This window comes from Capsella rubella, unplaced genomic scaffold (genome assembly GCF_000375325.1).
Source record: "Capsella rubella cultivar Monte Gargano unplaced genomic scaffold, Caprub1_0 scaffold_6, whole genome shotgun sequence".
NCBI classification, from domain to species: Eukaryota; Viridiplantae; Streptophyta; class Magnoliopsida; order Brassicales; family Brassicaceae; genus Capsella; species Capsella rubella.
This window is the reverse complement of record NW_006238918.1, coordinates 12,270,719-12,287,778: the sequence shown is the minus strand read 5'-3', so window position 1 is coordinate 12,287,778 and position 17,060 is coordinate 12,270,719. Positions and strand designations below refer to the sequence as shown.

The 17,060-nt window shown below is 30.2% G+C and overlaps 3 protein-coding genes across 4 annotated transcripts; all 3 read left to right on the top strand.

Annotated features, from left to right (window-relative positions):
- The first annotated feature begins 786 nt into the window (after positions 1 to 786).
- Positions 787 to 3,001, top strand: LOC17881431 (arginase 2, chloroplastic/mitochondrial). Its single transcript, XM_006288042.2, has 6 exons — positions 787 to 1,003; positions 1,121 to 1,280; positions 1,442 to 1,575; positions 1,725 to 1,934; positions 2,022 to 2,132; positions 2,646 to 3,001. The coding sequence occupies exons 1-6, from the start codon at positions 845 to 847 to the stop codon at positions 2,904 to 2,906; spliced, it is 1,035 nt and encodes a 344-aa protein (XP_006288104.1). The 5' UTR covers positions 787 to 844; the 3' UTR covers positions 2,907 to 3,001.
- Positions 3,002 to 10,985: 7,984 nt separating this feature from the next.
- LOC17882728 (replication protein A 70 kDa DNA-binding subunit A) lies at positions 10,986 to 12,503 on the top strand. 2 transcript variants are annotated; one of them, XM_023781473.1, is made up of 7 exons: positions 10,986 to 11,153; positions 11,247 to 11,505; positions 11,618 to 11,714; positions 11,819 to 11,943; positions 12,029 to 12,113; positions 12,219 to 12,347; positions 12,418 to 12,503. In XM_023781473.1, exons 1-6 carry the CDS (start codon positions 11,016 to 11,018, stop codon positions 12,283 to 12,285), a joined length of 771 nt encoding a protein of 256 aa, XP_023637241.1. In that variant the 5' UTR covers positions 10,986 to 11,015; the 3' UTR covers positions 12,286 to 12,347; positions 12,418 to 12,503. The 2 variants fall into 2 exon arrangements, with proteins under 2 accessions (XP_023637241.1, XP_023637242.1); XM_023781474.1 differs by having other exon boundaries at positions 11,069 to 11,153; positions 11,242 to 11,505.
- A 184-nt stretch (positions 12,504 to 12,687) lies between these two features.
- On the top strand, positions 12,688 to 13,276 carry LOC111830128. Its single transcript, XM_023781475.1, has 2 exons — positions 12,688 to 12,834; positions 12,931 to 13,276. Exons 1-2 carry the CDS (start codon positions 12,709 to 12,711, stop codon positions 13,156 to 13,158), a joined length of 354 nt encoding a protein of 117 aa, XP_023637243.1. The 5' UTR covers positions 12,688 to 12,708; the 3' UTR covers positions 13,159 to 13,276.
- The last annotated feature ends 3,784 nt before the right edge of the window (positions 13,277 to 17,060 follow it).

Below are 17,060 nucleotides of genomic sequence, written 5' to 3'. Positions count from 1 at the left end.
AAGCAAAGAGTGTTACGTTATTAAGAAAAGTGAGTAGAAAAGCTCGCACGTTTATGTTGTTGTTGTGATCCATGCACACCAGCGACCCATGGACACGTATTAAGGCCGCTACGTTATGTCATTTTCCAAATCAATTACACATAAATATTTGGGACCAATCTTAAAAATAAAAATAAAAAAAACTATTTGGGACCAATCTTTAACCCAAAAAAAAAACAAAAAAAAAATTGGGACCAACTACAACTTGTTTGTTGTGTTTGTGTGTAATGGGCCAAGCTAACTCATTCATTTTTATAACAAGAAAGAATTGTGTTATTATCTTCATACAATAAAATGTTAATTAGAGAAAAGATCTTAGCAATGGCGTTATACACTAAATTACTATTTCATAGTCGTTACATTACAAAAATGATAAATAGCAAAATCTTAACTCGATCAATCATATGTCCGTCCTCTTCTTAATTAAGTTCGGTACGTAAGCCATTGTTCAAGAAAGCTTATATCGAATCACAACATTTATATACACTATCCGAGACTCTTATCTAAAAATTGGCCAAAAACACACCAACATTGTTTGAAAACAGTAAATCGCTTGTATGCCAAAAAATAGCAATCAAGATTTTTTTGTATTTATATAAAAAATTATAATAGTTAGATAAGGTTTGAATATCGCAAATATTTGTATATATTAACATATATAATATAACTCATAAAATAAATTTCAACATGTGATAAATTAACATGTATGTTCTCATTTTTTTAGTATATAAGGACATACAATTGGAATGACTCCAATTATCACTGGTTCCATTACCAAAGCAATCATCAACTTTACAATTTCAATATGTGGAAGATTGGCCAGAGAGGAAAACAATATGTCCAGAGACTCATTTCAGCACAATTCACGACCTTGCGGTCCTTACCAACTTCTTTGGTCGAGACAGGGCAGAATCGTGTCATTGATGCCTCTTTAACTCTCATCCGTGAAAGAGCAAAACTCAAAGTATACAATGTTTTTTTTTTTTTTTTTTGGATATGTCAAAATATACACTTCATATCATTTTATTTTCTTGATGTTATATGAATAATTAAATAAAGTATTAATGTATATATTGTATAGGGAGAGTTAGTGCGACTCATAGGAGGAGCAAAAGCTACAACAGCTCTTCTTGGAGTACCACTTGGTCACAACTCTTCTTACCTTGAAGGTCCAGCCTTGGCTCCTCCTCATGTAAGAGAGGCTATTTGGTGTGGTAGCACAAACTCCACTACTGAAGAAGGTAGCATGAGTTTTTATGAATTAACCAATCTAGATGGTAGTTATATACTTATTATTATTCAAGATTTAGTTTATAGAGTCATGGATCGACCATTATTACACATGTTATGTTTGGTTCACTTGCTTGTCCTCAATTTTAACTTGTGGGATTAAATATTGTAGGGATGGAGCTAAAAGATCCACGGATTCTAAGTGATGTTGGGGATATTCCGGTACAAGAGATTAGAGAAATGGGTGTAGATGACGAAAGACTGATGAATGTAGTAAGTGATTCAGTAAAGCTGGTGATGGAACAGGTAAGCTCTTTAACCATTAGATCTAGTCTTATTCTAACCACCTTAACCAATAAGTTTCCGATGTGCAAATCTTTGGAGAAGTCTTTTTTTGGACACATTTCTTGGTTAAGGCCAATGAAGTAGCTAAGATTTTGTTTTTAATGTCTTAGGAACCATTGCGTCCGCTGGTCATAGGTGGAGACCATTCTATATCTTATCCTGTTGTGAGAGCCGTGTCCGAGAAGCTTGGAGGACCTGTGGACATACTTCATCTTGATGCTCATCCAGATATATATGACCGTTTCGAAGGAAATTATTACTCCCATGCATCTTCTTTTGCACGTATTATGGAAGGTGGCTATGCCCGGAGGCTTTTACAGGTTGGTCCAATATCTTTTTTCTTATAGACATGGTAATGTCTAGAAAAGTTAATCCTAATTAAGGAGAAAGCCCAAATTTTATTGTAGGTTGGGATCAGATCAATAAACAAGGAAGGAAGGGAACAAGGCAAAAGGTTTGGAGTAGAACAATATGAGATGCGAAACTTCTCAAAAGATCGCCAAATGTTAGAGAATCTGGTACATATCTATCTATTACTAAGACATAAGTAATAGAGTTCAGTTTGGCTCAGTTCAACTTTAATTTGAGAACTTTGATTCAGGATCTAATTATATACACTCCATATGGGTAAAAAGAGCCATTATCAACCTGTACAAATTGGAAAGTGTAATTTTTTACCGCAACTTTGATATAGTGATTTCTACCCGAATTAAATATTTTATCAAATAAACTACTTAAACTATCAGATTTTTGTCGAAAACAACATTGACCGAAATTGTGTTGCTCAACTATGTCGAGTCATATGCCATATAAATAGTTTTTGCTGAGTCATATGCCAAGTATATAAATTCTGTTCAGTCAGATGCCACATGCCAAAAATTGATTTTTTTCTTTTATTTAAATTTTTTTAATTAAATTTAAAACAAATCCGTTATTTTACTATTTTGTTATAAAAACATATTTAATATATAGCCCTTTTCTTTTGTGTATTTGGTACATATTAAGTCATACATTGAATTTGGTTTGTACAGAAACTAGGGGAAGGAGTGAAGGGTGTGTATATCTCGATCGATGTTGACTGTCTTGATCCCGGATTTGCTCACGGAGTATCCCACTTTGAACCGGGAGGCCTTTCTTTCCGAGACGTCCTTAACATTCTACACAACCTTCAGGGAGATTTGGTTGGGGCTGATGTTGTTGAATACAACCCGCAGCGGGATACCGCGGACGACATGACGGCAATGGTCGCGGCTAAGTTTGTTAGAGAGGTAGCTGCAAAAATGTCCAAATGAATCTGAATGGTATTAAAGAGTTTGTAGTTTGTTTATGCTTTTGTGTTTCGTCATGTAAGCTTGTTATATATATGTGATAAATAAATGTGGTCTAATACGCGGAGCATTCAAAAAAATCAATATGAACTGAGTCTTATAGACTGAAATAGTAATACTGATCCGTTGTTAAATAAAATTCATTGTAAAGCATCGTAAATCGTTTAACATATTTATAGAGAGACTTGTGGTTTTATTAATGAATTAGCTAATTATGCTTTTTCATTACCTTAGGAACCAACTCAACTTTGCAACCCCAGCATAGTGTTGAAATGACATATCCATAAAGACGATATTGAAGTATAATATCTACTAGCCCTGGGCAAAATATTCGTTAGATTCGATTCGTTTCGATATTCGTTTCAATTCGATTCGAAAAATACAAATATCTATAAGATGTTGAAGCGAAACAAATATGAAAATATAGTATTCGTAAAAACCGAAGCAAATAACAGATATTGAATTTTTTAGTGTCGAATATCCGCTACGTTTCGTATATTATATATATATATATATTTATATGTATAAATATAAATCATTATATAATATATATAATACATGTATTATAGATTTAGGTTTATATCTAATAGGCTTATTATTCTTATTGCTATATTTTGGCTTGTTGGGCTTTTTGCTAAATGTTACTCTTAAACAAATAAAACTTTATTAAAAAAATTAATATAAAAAAAAGTTATATGGTTTTTTTTTGCTAAATGTTGCTAAATATATTACATGTTTTTAGTTTAAAAAAAATTATATGGGTCGAAGCGAAGCGAAGCAAAGCAAATAGTTCGCCAATATTACGAAAAATACTCGAATATTACGAAAAATACTCGAATATTCGAACTTCCGAATACTCGAAAATTTACGAATCGAAGCAAATACCAAAATCAACTATTCAGTCGAAGCGAAGCGAATCACAAATATTACAGATTTTCCGAATATTCGCTTCGTGCCCAGGGCTAATATCTACATGATCAAACACCTCCGATTTGATTCATAAAGTAATTTAAAGGTCGTGAATACAACGTATTGTTCAATGATAGTTGCGAAACGAGGAACCTGTTAATCCGATCATGGTCACTTCGGGTCTGCCACGGGTGCAGGGCCGGTCCAGCATAATATGAGGCCCAATACAAAAAACAAATTTACTGAATTTTATAAGACCAAATCTAAAAAATTCATAAACTATGGTCTGTTTTTTGCAATACCAAATAAATAAAATTAAAAAGGTGAAAAACAATCTTAAACATTCACAAAATTTGGGGCCTATAATTGCAATATAATTTGTTTTTGGGGCCTAAATTTGTTAGTAAAAAAATTCAAAAAAGCTGTAGGCCCAATACTAATGTATCAAAAAAATGGGTCGCGGGCTGGGCCGGCATGGGTGCCTCATGGAAAAAGTGTCCAACTCCCAAAGTTAAAGACTTCAATACTGAAACGATCCATCCCGTTTTCCAACTTTTTAATTCATCAATATTAACCCCATAAAATAATCTTAACCGACAAATTAAACCAAACATGCAATCAAACAACGGAACTCAATTAACCCAACTTCAATAAATCCAATTAGAATACTAAACCAGAAATCAACCAACAAATCTCCATAAACCAAATTAAACTAGCATTCCTAAGCATTCTTCTCATCCGTGGTTCCATAAATAAAATAACAAAACATTAAAACCCAAACAGCGACTCTAGATCATCGCCCTCTTCCTCGCCTTGATTCCACGATCACAATTTATCATTACCTGCATCACAGAAACAATGAGATGCGTGACTATTATCACAAATACTCAGTGAAGTGGCCCTTCCTATTTGAGTTCAAAAGCATTACATATATGTTTCTTAATTTGACATGAATAATTTGTTTGTATGTTATTGTGTAATTGAATAAACTTTTTTTCAGAACAAATATCTTAAAAAAAATTAGTAGTGTATTATTTGATATTTCACCTAAAATATTTAAAACTTAATACTCTAAAGTTTCAATATTTATAGTACTTTGATTTTTTTTTTTAAATTTAATATTATAATATTTAAATTTTTTTGAAAGTTTTAATTTGCTCAAATATAGAACCGAGTTTAACCGAATAAAAATTTTAAATTTTGGACAGTTGAGAAATCAAACTTCCGGTTTATTCGTAGGTTGAATATATCAGTCCTATTTATAATGTTTTTTTTTGGTAGGATCCTATTTATAATGATTTTTTTTTGAACAACTATTTATAATGATTATGAACCATTTTCTAAACTTTTCTAGCCGATGTAGGACGTTTTACATACCTCTTTTTTTAATCGATTGAGATTTATATGTCCGTTTTAAATAATTCAAATGACAACATATGCGGAAAAAAATTTCTAGTTTTATTTATTCATATTTTTAATGTAATAAAATAAATAAAATATAAACATGATCATAAGAATGTAAGAGGAGAATAATAATTATTTTTAATATATTATATTAAATTAGTTAGAGATATTTTAGAAAAATCAAAACTAAATATGGAAATGATATAATCTGCTGGAGAAATATTCGATTCATTATCTATACCTAATGATCCAAAAATGATATATCCGATTACGTGTATTTTATTTCAATTGAAAATTTTATTGTAAATCTGATGGGTACTTCAGCTTTAATAGTATAGATGGATCGGTTTAATTGCTGTTTTTATAACCCGAATTTACTCTTTATGATCCTATCAATCGAGCAAACAAATGTCTTTAATGGTTTCGTTTTATTTTGTAATATTTTCATAGTTAAATCCTTGAGAATTTTTGAGAAATACCCCATTTGATGTACCCATTTTTAAAAATACCTCTCTTTTTTATCCATTTTCAAAAATATCCGTTTTCAAATATGAAAAATTATAAACTTTTATATGGTTGATAAGGTACATCAAGATCATCATTACTGCTGGGAGATTAAATCCAAATATTTATAAGGTTTTAAGAGGTTCTAAACGGTATTTATAAAATTTTTATAAGGTTTTTAAAAGGTTTACACAATTTTTATAAGGTTTTTAAATGATTTTAAAAAGTTTTTAAAAGGTATTTAAAAAATATATATATAAATTTACACATATATAAAGATAATTTGTGTCGATAAATATAAGCTTACACATATGTTTTTGATAAATTTCAAATTTTATAGTGACTTTTTGATAAAAATTAGAAAGAGGGTATTTTTAAAAAATAGTATTGGAAAAGGGGTATTTTTGAAATTCCCCCTTATATATTTGATATGTAAGATTTCTTTACGTATTACAATAATAACTCCAATAACTTTTGACACTACTATTTTGGAATTTTAAAATTGCTATATCTTTTTATAGAAAATTTGCAAATACAACAAATAAAAAAATAATTAAGAAACTAGCCTAACCAAAACAAATCAAACTATCCTCTCACATCTGTCGCAATAACATTTGCAAGGCATTTGCGTGGGAACTGTGATGTATAAAGTTTTAGGGTAAATGGTTTAGGGTAAAGGGTTTAGGGTAAAGGGTTTAAGGTTTTAAGATTTAGGATATTAGGTTTTTGGGGTATAACAGTCTTCTACATCTTTGAACTCTATGAATTCTTAAAATTTAATGCTTTTAATGGATTCTTCCAACATATCTCTTTATAAAACAGATCAATGATCAAGAAAACTTAGATTGATCTAAGAAATAACAAAATTGGAAGAGTTGTGAAAATGAAAATGACTATAGTGAGAGTAATAAACATTTCCTTATAGTAAAAATGAATTTTAAATAAAACTTATTACTTCTTTTTGTTCGTTGGGACAGAATAAATTCATCGCTAACTTCGCATGCTTTCTTGTAGTGCAAAAACTAAGTTTTAGCTGTAGAAAATTGAAACTACCCCGTTCCTTTGGGACAATTTTATTGGATTTAGGACAATATTAAAGTAATTACCCTAATCAAATAAGTTACCCATAAACAACCCAAAATTAAATCAATTTAAAATGTATTAGCTAGAAATTATTGAATTTAAAAAATATGGTTTAAAATTAATTTAAGTAGTTGGGAAATAAAGATAATTTGTTTTATTAAAATTAAAGGAAGGCACAATAGAATATAGAAAAACAAATGGGCATTTTTTAAAAGTGATATCTCAAGAAAAAAGACATTTCTAATAACTTCTTGGTCTTTTAATTTTCTTAAAAAAAGCCTTCCCAAATTATATATATTATAATATTTAAAAAACATAAACTCCTTGTTACCATATTATTAATTTTCTCAACTCAAAACTTTATAGGTTAAATTAATCGTATATATTACATATTAACATATCCTTTGATAGTTAGAGTTGTTCATGGAAAAAAAGAAATATCCTTTGATGATAAGTGCTCGAGACAGAGTTGAAACGCATATTAATTAATTTTCTTATTGTGTACAAATTTTTTTTTGACTAGATATTGTAGTATCTATTATGTTTTCTTTGACCAAAAAATAAAAATCTATTAAAATATTCTTTAGTTATATAACAAATTGAAATGGTCCCTTTTATAAAAAGAAACACATAAACCCATTAAAAATATTATATAAAAATACAGTTACTAAATAGATTTATTAAGCAGATAACGAAGAAATGCAAGATAAAATTAAGAATTACAGAAATAAATATTTTTACTTAGTAAGATATTCTTTTACATAAAAAAAATGAATTTGGTTTTTTGCCAATGTAGTTTGATGATATTTCCCTTTTTAAGCTGCCTTGCAGCTTTAAGACTGGCCCACCCATTTCCAATAATATAATCTTCTCCCATGTTAACCCAATATGATTTGTTACCGTCCACAATTTCTACTTGAATACCTTTTCGAGGAATTGGAACGCCCGTGATTTTTGTTATGCTCTCAATCTTTTTTTTGGCAAACGCAAACGATTATTATTGGAAAGATCGCTTTCGGTTAGTATTTTTTCTATCATCAAATCCTGACTCATTTTACTAAACTTTGAAGTGTCTTAGAAGTATAGCTAAGATGTTTTCAAAAATAAAATATTTTTGTGGAGTTTGAAGAGTTCAACCCATTTCTATATATAGGCCAAAATCAAGTTCCTTAGCTTTTATGTTTATTTGAACAGTTTTAATTTTATTAAAACCAACTCTCTAAATTTAGTAAATGTTGTTGGTAAGTTAGCTTATTATTAATTTTCAGAATCTACAACTTTATAGGCGTATTCATATATATATTAATTATGCTAAATTGTATTTATAACAAACTTATTTTTTTTGCTTTAAGAGGAAAAGTCTTCAAAAACTAAATCTATTATAATATCTAAGTAACATAAGTTATATTAAGATTCTCTTTTTCTGAAACTCTCTAAAAGTTGTGCATTATCTCTTTGATAACTAAGATTTCTTTACGTTTTACAATAATAACTCCAATAACTTTTGACACTACTATTTTTGAATTTTAAAATTGCTATATCTTTTTATAGCAAATTTGCAAATACAACAAATGAAAAAATAATTAAGAAACTAGCCTAAACAAAATAAATCCGTAACACCCGTATTCGGAAATGGGCGGTATCGATCAACACCAGCATTTTTTGGTTAGACCGGTTTGATTTTAGTTGCGAAATTGATTGGGGTTGGGTTGGTTTGACCCTAGGTTGCGATCTAAAAGAGAAAATGGTCGACTTTGTTCTCATACAGCCGCTTTTAGAAGTTGAGAAAAAGAACTGTGAAGTGTGAGGGTGATTCGAGTGAGTTTTGGAGAGTTCTAGTGAGATTAGGAGGCTTGTTCTTGCTTGAGTAGACTAGAGGAGGCAATATCCGTGGTTGTTGGTGTTAGAAGAGTCAGATCCTTCCTTGTTCTCCCTTGTTTTCGTTCCTTTTTATTCATTTAAATGGTGAGTGCATGACCAAGGCTTATCTAAGCAGTTTGATCAGTGTTTTGAGTGTTTTGATGATTGTTTGATTGATTTCTTTGCTTGATTGGTTGTTTTCATGTTGTATGAACCCTGTGAAACCGCTTGGAGACTCGCTCGTGGTTTGGGAGTGATTAGGAGTGGAGATCCAGTGAGAAAACAAAACTGGAGTGTCTGCAGACTGTCGGTGTTGATCGACACCAGTGGTGGGTGTCGCTTGACACCAACATTTTTTTTCTGCGAGGATAGTTGCGACTCGTTTACAAGAACATTGCTAGCGAATCCCTCGTAAAATTGTGAGGGAAACCAATCCTCCTCGTAAATCTACAACAAATTTGAAACGGATTTGCAGGACTGTATTCCTAGCAATACTTGTGAGAGATATGCGATGTTTTTACAAGTGCCATTGCAAATCAGTTGCAAATGGAGATAATAAATTTTAACAAAATACTTGTAAAATTTAATTGAATTCAATTTTTTTGAGTTTCTTAATATTATTGTTGGTTGTTTTATTGAGACAATACTGTGAGTAAAGAACATTTCCTTATAGTAAAAAGGTAATTTAACTAAAACTTAGTACTCCTTTTTGTTGGATTTTAAAAAACTAGATCTTCTCATTTTGCAATAGAAAGGCTACGATTAGTAGCAAGTCCCTCTCACATCTGTCGCAATAACATTTGGAAGGCATTTGCGTGGGAACTGCGATGTATAAGGCTTTAGGGTAAAGGCTTTAGGGTAAAGGGTTTAAGGTTATAGGGTTTCGGGTTTTAAGGTTTAGGATGTTAGGTTTTAAGGGGTTAAGGATTCATAAGATGTATTTCAGTCTTCTGCATCTTTAAACTCTGTGAATACTTAAAATTTAATGCTTTTAATTTATTCTTCCAACATATCTCTGTATAAAATGGATCAATGATCAAGAAGATTTAGATTGATCTAAGAAATAACAAAATTGGTATTTGATGAGTTTTGAACATGGAAATGACTATAGTGAGAGTAATAAACTTTTCCTTATAGTAAAAAAGGTATTATAACTAAAACTTATTACTTCTTTTTGTTTGTTGCGACGGAATAAATTCATCGCTAACTTCGCATGCTTTCTTGTAGTGGAAAAACTAATTTTTAGTTGTAGAAAATTATAACTACACCTGTCCCTTTGGGACAGTTTTATTGGATTTGGGACAATATTAAATCAATTACCCAAATCAAATAAGTTACCCAAATTAAATCATTTAAAATGTATTAGCTAAAAATTAAAGAATTTAAAAATTATGTTTTTAATTAATTTAAGTAATTGGGATTTGGGAAATAAAGATAAAGTTTTCATTAAAATTAAAGGAAGGCAGAATTGAATAAAGAAAAACAAATGGGCATTTTTTATAAGTGATATCTCAAAAAAATAAAGATATTTATAATAACTTCTTGGTCTTTTAATTTTCTTAATAAAAAACCTTCCCAAATTAAATACATTATAATATTTAAGAAACATAAACTCCTAGTTAGCATATTATTAATTTTCTTAGATCAAAACTTTATAGGTTAAATTAATCGTATAAAGTAGTATCTATATTAACATTTTTGCAGAAGGTTTTGAAATAAATCCTGGGTTTCACACTGATTTACAACCAATGCCACTGCCAATTAATTCATTTAAACTGAAAACGTTTGTAAAAAACAACAGCCATCATCTTTGGTTTCAACAAAATCGGCCCATCTCTTTGTGATGACATATATAATTAATTATGGGACCGATACATTAGGAAAATCAAAGCCAATTGCCCATTCATATATGAAACTACAAATAAACATTCACGATTAATCTCTATTTATTATGGAATCACACTTTATGGAAAGCTCACCAATGATTTACAAAACCGTGTAGCTATGATTTAGGAGAATCAATTTTAAATCCACAAAATGTCAAACACAATTAAATATCACCGAGAATATAGCTAGATTACTATCGGATTGAACTAATTTTATTTTCTTATAGAAACTTATTATATCAAAACAATAGAATCAAATCAACTTTGATTCGTATATTCCACAGATTTCGCTTTTCATAAAAATCCTATATTCATCTTTCAAATACGATCTTAACAACCAAACATACTCTATGCTCTACTATATATATGACGCTATGAATAGAAAACCACATCACCCTCACAATCAAACATACCACGGCTCATTGAAATGGCAGCGTCATTTGCTTTCCTCAAGGATGTTAGGCCATACAAAACGGCATGGCGAGTTCAGGTTAAGATGCTACATTCATGGCGTCACTACACCCAAAACACAGGGGAAACATTAGAGATGGTACTCAATGAATTGGTAAGGAAGTTGCTAATTAAAAAAAAATCATGCTTCAATGTTATACTGTCGTCTCTGTCATTTTAATAATACTTAATGCATTTATAAGGTAAGAAGATACACGCTAGCGTGAGGAAGGATTTGGTGAACCTTTATGTGAACAGGCTGCATGTTGATGACTGGGTTTTCATTGAAAACTTCGGTCTTAGCTATGCCACCGGCCAATTCAGACCAACCAGCCATCTCTATAAGATGGCTTTCATCCCTGGGACTGTAGTCATGCATTGTGACCCCAAATCTGATTCTTCCTTTCTGTCGTTGGCAAAGTTTCAGAAGATACAAAGTGGAGAACTCAATTCACATATGTTGGTTGGTAAGTTTCTCTTTATATGTCACTGCATTTATATAGTCTCTTAGTTAAGCATCAACAAACGATGTAATAACAAATCTATTTAACCCGCAAGTGTACCTCTTTTATGATGCAGATGTAATTGGCCAGATAATAACTATTGGAGAACTTGAGAACCTCGAGGCTAACAACAAACCAACTTGCAAAATCGATTTCGAAATAAGAGACGAAAAGTGAGCATTATTTTTAGATTTACATACTCTTTATATTCTAACAATATATTATTATGCTCCGACTTTGTTATCATTAAAGTTTGCATTATTATTGATGATAACAGTGATGAAAGGATGGCGTGTACTTTGTGGGGAACCTTGGCTGAGCAGGTACATAGAGCTTGCGAAAATTCTGATGGAAGCAATGTCATTGTCATCCTCAGATTTGTGAAAATTAAAGCTTACAAGGGTAACTTGATGTTTAAGCTAAATACTACTCACAAGATCGACTACTCTGTATGCTATAACGTTTACATAACCAATGAATACTTCAGGTGTAAGGAGTGTAACAAATTCCTATGATACTTCACAAGTGTTTGTCAACTCTCCCTTCCCTGAAGTTGACTCATTCAGAGAATCGTATACTTTCTAAACTTATCTACTATATTTATCATCCCCTTATAACTCTGCAATTTACAATGTTTAACCGCAAAAATTTAACCATACTAACTTAACAACAATTAGGCTACCTACGGATGGTTTGGTATTGGTATCCCGAGAAAGGCGTCAAGAATGGAGTTGGTTGTGGTAAACAATGAGGATTACCAAGATGTCCCCAGGAGTACTATTGAGGAAATAAAGAATTCCCTAGAGGTAAAATAATATTAACTTTTACTCTTTTTGCAATAGTTCGTATATATTTGATAACTTCATTCATTCACAGGTTTATTAGGGCTAGACTACTATGTACAATCTATGGAATTGATACAGACTGGACATGGTACTACATAAGTTGTAGGTCATGCAATAAGAAAGTTAACCACATCCATTCTGGTGTACATGGAGTTAATAACAAAGGCGTCAAACCAAGGTTCTGGTGTGATACCTGCAAGAGTGTTGTTACAAATATCGTAGCACGGTATATTTGTCTCTATGTTTGCTATTATTAACATATCATACTAGATTTTTAGGTAAATTTTATTGTAGAACAAAATTTTATAGACATTTTTTCTACATGTTTATGCTTTACGCTAATGTCATGGACACCACTGGGGAGATGAAATTGTTACTGTTTGACTCTATTTGCACGGAGATAATAGGGCAGTCTGCTCCATCTGTTCTTGACGGCTCTCTTGATGAGGTTAATTACTACCAGAGATAATACGCTTAAAGTCATAGATAAGTGGTACAATTGTCAATGTGTTACTAATCAATCTTTGTTCTTTCTAATGTTCAGATTGAGGATCCAAACAATTTGCCAGATCCCCTAAACAATCTTATTGGGAAAACTTTTCTGTTTCTGGTGTGTATCGAGAGGGAAAATATATGGGATGGGAAAGAAATCTACAGGGTTTCTAAGGCTCTGTTGAAGCATGGTGTACTACCAGAAGAGTTATTGGAGTATTCTACAGAAATGTTCAGAGAAACTTCCATTGAATCTGCAGACAAGGTTATATTCATATAACTATTCACTACAACAACTCTATCTTCAATGTTAATTTATTATAAAAACCAATGTTTAGTTATACATTCTATTTATACTAATTACTAGAAACGGATCCGCGCTACAGCGCGGTGGAATATTATAATATATGCCATTAATAATAGATTGTAATATATTAAATTTATATTTTTGCATTCGACTACGATGAATTATAATAAGATTGTGCAATGAGGTTAGATAAAATAGTAGAAGGAAAAAAGCAAGTGAAAATGGTAATATAATGAGTTTTGATTTAATATAAAATAATATAAAATTTAACAGCCTAAAACGATATGTAATTCAATTTGATCATTTTAGTAGTATAAAAAATAATAATATAGATACAATATTACATTTGGAAAATTACATACTCACAATGTATGTTGTGACAAATCAACCCGCAAAAACCCGTGTAATCAAATTCATAATTGATTTTGATAGTTGTAATCAACTAAAATATATGAAAAAAAAATTTATATACCTATATCACATAAAAACATATGAGTTTGAAAAATTTACAATATTTTTGATGTTCCTCTAAAAGAATTGTAAGGGTTTGTAAGGGTTCCTAGCGCTATATTCTTTTCTACTAATATAGAGATTTCATATGATTTTTTTTTAAAAATTCTAGCTTAATATATTATAATATGAGAATAAATGTAGTAATTTAATGGAAAAAAGATGGCTGACTACACCAACTATAGAGTAATGCATGGTCACACATGCCAAGTATCATATTGTATACTCAACTACACGAAGTAGATGTATTGCATCGCCACATGCATCAACTATACAACGTCATGTAGTCAACACCATATACATAAAATTCTGGTACACCGGTCAACTGACTTTGGCGTTGACCGGTGTTGACCGTTTTTGACCCAAAAAAAATTCCAAATTTTTTTATATAATTTTATTTTTATTGTTGAAAAAACTAAAAACTGTAATTATTTTATAATGAATTGTTATGGTTTTGTATACTTTAAAAAATATAATCTTAGGAAAAAATTGTAACAATAATTTTTGTATTTAAGTAAATCACATAATAAGTTAATGGTTTTGATTGACAATGTAAAAATAAGCAATTCCTTACTAATTCATAAGATTTTCCAGTTTTAATTTAGATTCTAATATCTTGAGTTATTTTACTATTAGTTTAGCTCTAAATTTAAAATTAACTAATTATAATAAGAATGAATACATTAAAGATTTAAACAAAACTAGTGTTTAGATATTGAATATATAAAAACAAAATCAATATTTTTTTAGGGTTTTGTATAATGAAAAGTATATAATCTTAGGAAGAAAATTGCTATGATTATTTTTTATTTAAATAAATCAAATAATAAGTTAATATTTTTATTAACAATATAAAAATAAGTAATTCCCTTACTAATTCACATAATTTTTCTAGTTTTAATTTAGATTTTAGTATCTTGAATTATTCTACTATCTTGAATTTTTCTAGTTTTAATTTAGATTTTAATATCTTGAATTAAATACAAAATTATCGTTGTCATTTTCTTCCTAAGATTATATTTTTAATAATATAATATCTTGAAATTGTTTGTAGTTTTGTATAATTAAAAATTAAAAATTCATAATTAATTACAGTTTTTAGTTTTTATAACAATAAAAATAAAATTATATAAAAAAAAGTTTGGAATTTTTTTTTTGGTCAGAAACGGTCAACGCCGGAGTCAACACCGGTCAACGCCAGAGTCAGTTGACCGGTGTAACAGAATTTTATGTCTATGGTGTTGACTACATGACGTTGTATAGTTGATGCATGCAGCCATGCAATACATCTAGTTCGTGTAGTTGAGTATACAATATGATACTTGGCATGTGTGACCATGCATTCCTCTATAGTTGGTGTAGCCAGCCATCTTTTTTTCTAATTTAATTCTGGTTGGCGTTTAATTATATCTAAAACTACATGGGACTTTTGGTTAAAAAAAAAAAAAAACTACATGGGGCTATATATGTTAGGCCCGTTTATAATTTCTTGTAGCATATTGGGGGCTATTTGTAATTTTTTAAGATGCTTTTTCTTCGACAATGTAGTATAAATGCAGAAACTTAATCAACAATTTCCACGTTTCTTATTAATCTTTGATTTCTCCCTTGCTTTCTTAACGATTGAATATACTCTGATGTTTAAGTCTTTTAAACCATTTCTTCTAATTATATTATGCTAAAACCAAAGAAACTTCATAATATAACCCCAATTTAGATCCGGAAACTTTTTTCACCACGAAGATGCATATGTGTTGAAGATTTCTGTATATTTGTGTAAAGAATTTTGTTTAAGGGAAATTAACATATTTTAAAAATTCATATTTGCATATTTTAAGATAGATAATTAAATCGTAACCATTAAGATTTCATAGTTAGAATATAATCACAAAGATTGCAGAATAGTTTACTGATTAGAATATTTTGTGGAGATTGATATCTTGTTATGGTAATATTCAACATAATTTCCTAAAAATGGGCATATGTTAATCACCACTATTATTATTATATTTGCCATTATTATAGATTACTATAATATATGCATATATCGTTAATGTGATTTTCTAAAATAGTGGACAATTTTTCCGTCGCATAAACCGCTAACCTGCATTTAAAACTTAATATACCATGTTCGTAAGTAAATACTTAATATAGTTAGTTATATCCATATCCGATTTTTTTAACCCAATTGAAAATTTGAAAGTATCCATTACATCAATTTCGGGTATTTTGGGATAGATTTTAATTTTGACCCGACCCATTTCATTTTTGTACTTCTCTTTTACTAATATAGGGATGAAAATCTCAGGGCATTCTCATGTTGGAAAATACTCAAGGAACACCAGATTCTATGACTCCTTCTTCTAAGCGTGTTTATGGTTCTGTGGACCAAGCATCTACTTCTAAGAAGTTGTGTATTGAACCAATAGACTTGGAAAAGGTAAATCCTGATTTTAAAAATGAAGCAGAACTGAAAAAGGGCAGTGTTGAATCAAAGACTGAAGGTGTGATTGAAACAAAAGCGGATCGTGGTAAAAATGTGGGCGAAACAATCGGAACCACTATTGACAAAGCAGACAATGCTGGTCCAAGAGCTATGGTTGGAGTGAAGGTCAAGATTGAGAAGAAGTAGGGGTCCAGCAGTCACTATTGTATGCTTCAAATAAAGCCTTCCTTGGTTATTTAAATCTGTTTTTTACTTTCAAACTCATTTTCAATTCCTTTGTTTGAATAAGTGTAGTTTAGCTACACTCCTATTTTATGTTCAAGTTTCTTAATAAAGTTTCCATATTCTTATTTTCTGTGACTTCAATAATATATTACTAGAGATGTATTAAGCTTCTAAACACTTCTTCTATTTCAAAGTGTTTAATGTGTCTAAATGTTTAATCACCCAAAAAAATATATTTAAACATTAAAGGAAACCAAGATTTTTACCTTTTTATTCGATGTCTATAGCCTATATCTTCATTGTAACCCTTCTTCTTCAAATCTGAAATTTAAAGAGGAAAATATCAAATACATCCGGAACTAATTTATACTACTCTCGAGAACTAATACACAACATTTTTCATCTTACATAATCTGAATTACTAAATTACATATGCAACACTAATTTTGAATCATCTCACTCTCGGTACGTGTTTTTCTGCTTCTTTTCTCATATTCTAAAAAATGCAGAACTTATGGATTTCATGATTTTAAAAGGCACAAAGTAGTAAGCCTGTAATTTTTCAAACAGAATCCATATTAACTTTGCCAAACAGACAATACCTTCAAACACTAGCAATCGTATGCTGCTAGACACAAACACCACATAACAACTGTCCTGCATAATAATTGAAAGCAAAATCCCGTTAGCATTT

Coding starts and splice junctions, on each gene's coding strand:
- LOC17882728 (XM_023781473.1), top strand. CDS start 11,016: ATGGCAGCGTCATTTGCTTTCCTCAAGGATGTTAGGCCATACAAAACG. Junction 11,715..11,818: donor TTCGAAATAAGAGACGAAAA/GTGAGCATTATT, acceptor TGATGATAACAG/TGATGAAAGGATGGCGTGTA. Junction 12,114..12,218: donor GTTGACTCATTCAGAGAATC/GTATACTTTCTA, acceptor AACAACAATTAG/GCTACCTACGGATGGTTTGG.
- LOC17881431 (XM_006288042.2), top strand. CDS start 845: ATGTGGAAGATTGGCCAGAGAGGAAAACAATATGTCCAGAGACTCATT. Junction 1,004..1,120: donor GTGAAAGAGCAAAACTCAAA/GTATACAATGTT, acceptor TATATTGTATAG/GGAGAGTTAGTGCGACTCAT. Junction 1,935..2,021: donor ATGCCCGGAGGCTTTTACAG/GTTGGTCCAATA, acceptor ATTTTATTGTAG/GTTGGGATCAGATCAATAAA.
- LOC111830128 (XM_023781475.1), top strand. CDS start 12,709: ATGTTTATGCTTTACGCTAATGTCATGGACACCACTGGGGAGATGAAA. Junction 12,835..12,930: donor TTGACGGCTCTCTTGATGAG/GTTAATTACTAC, acceptor TCTAATGTTCAG/ATTGAGGATCCAAACAATTT.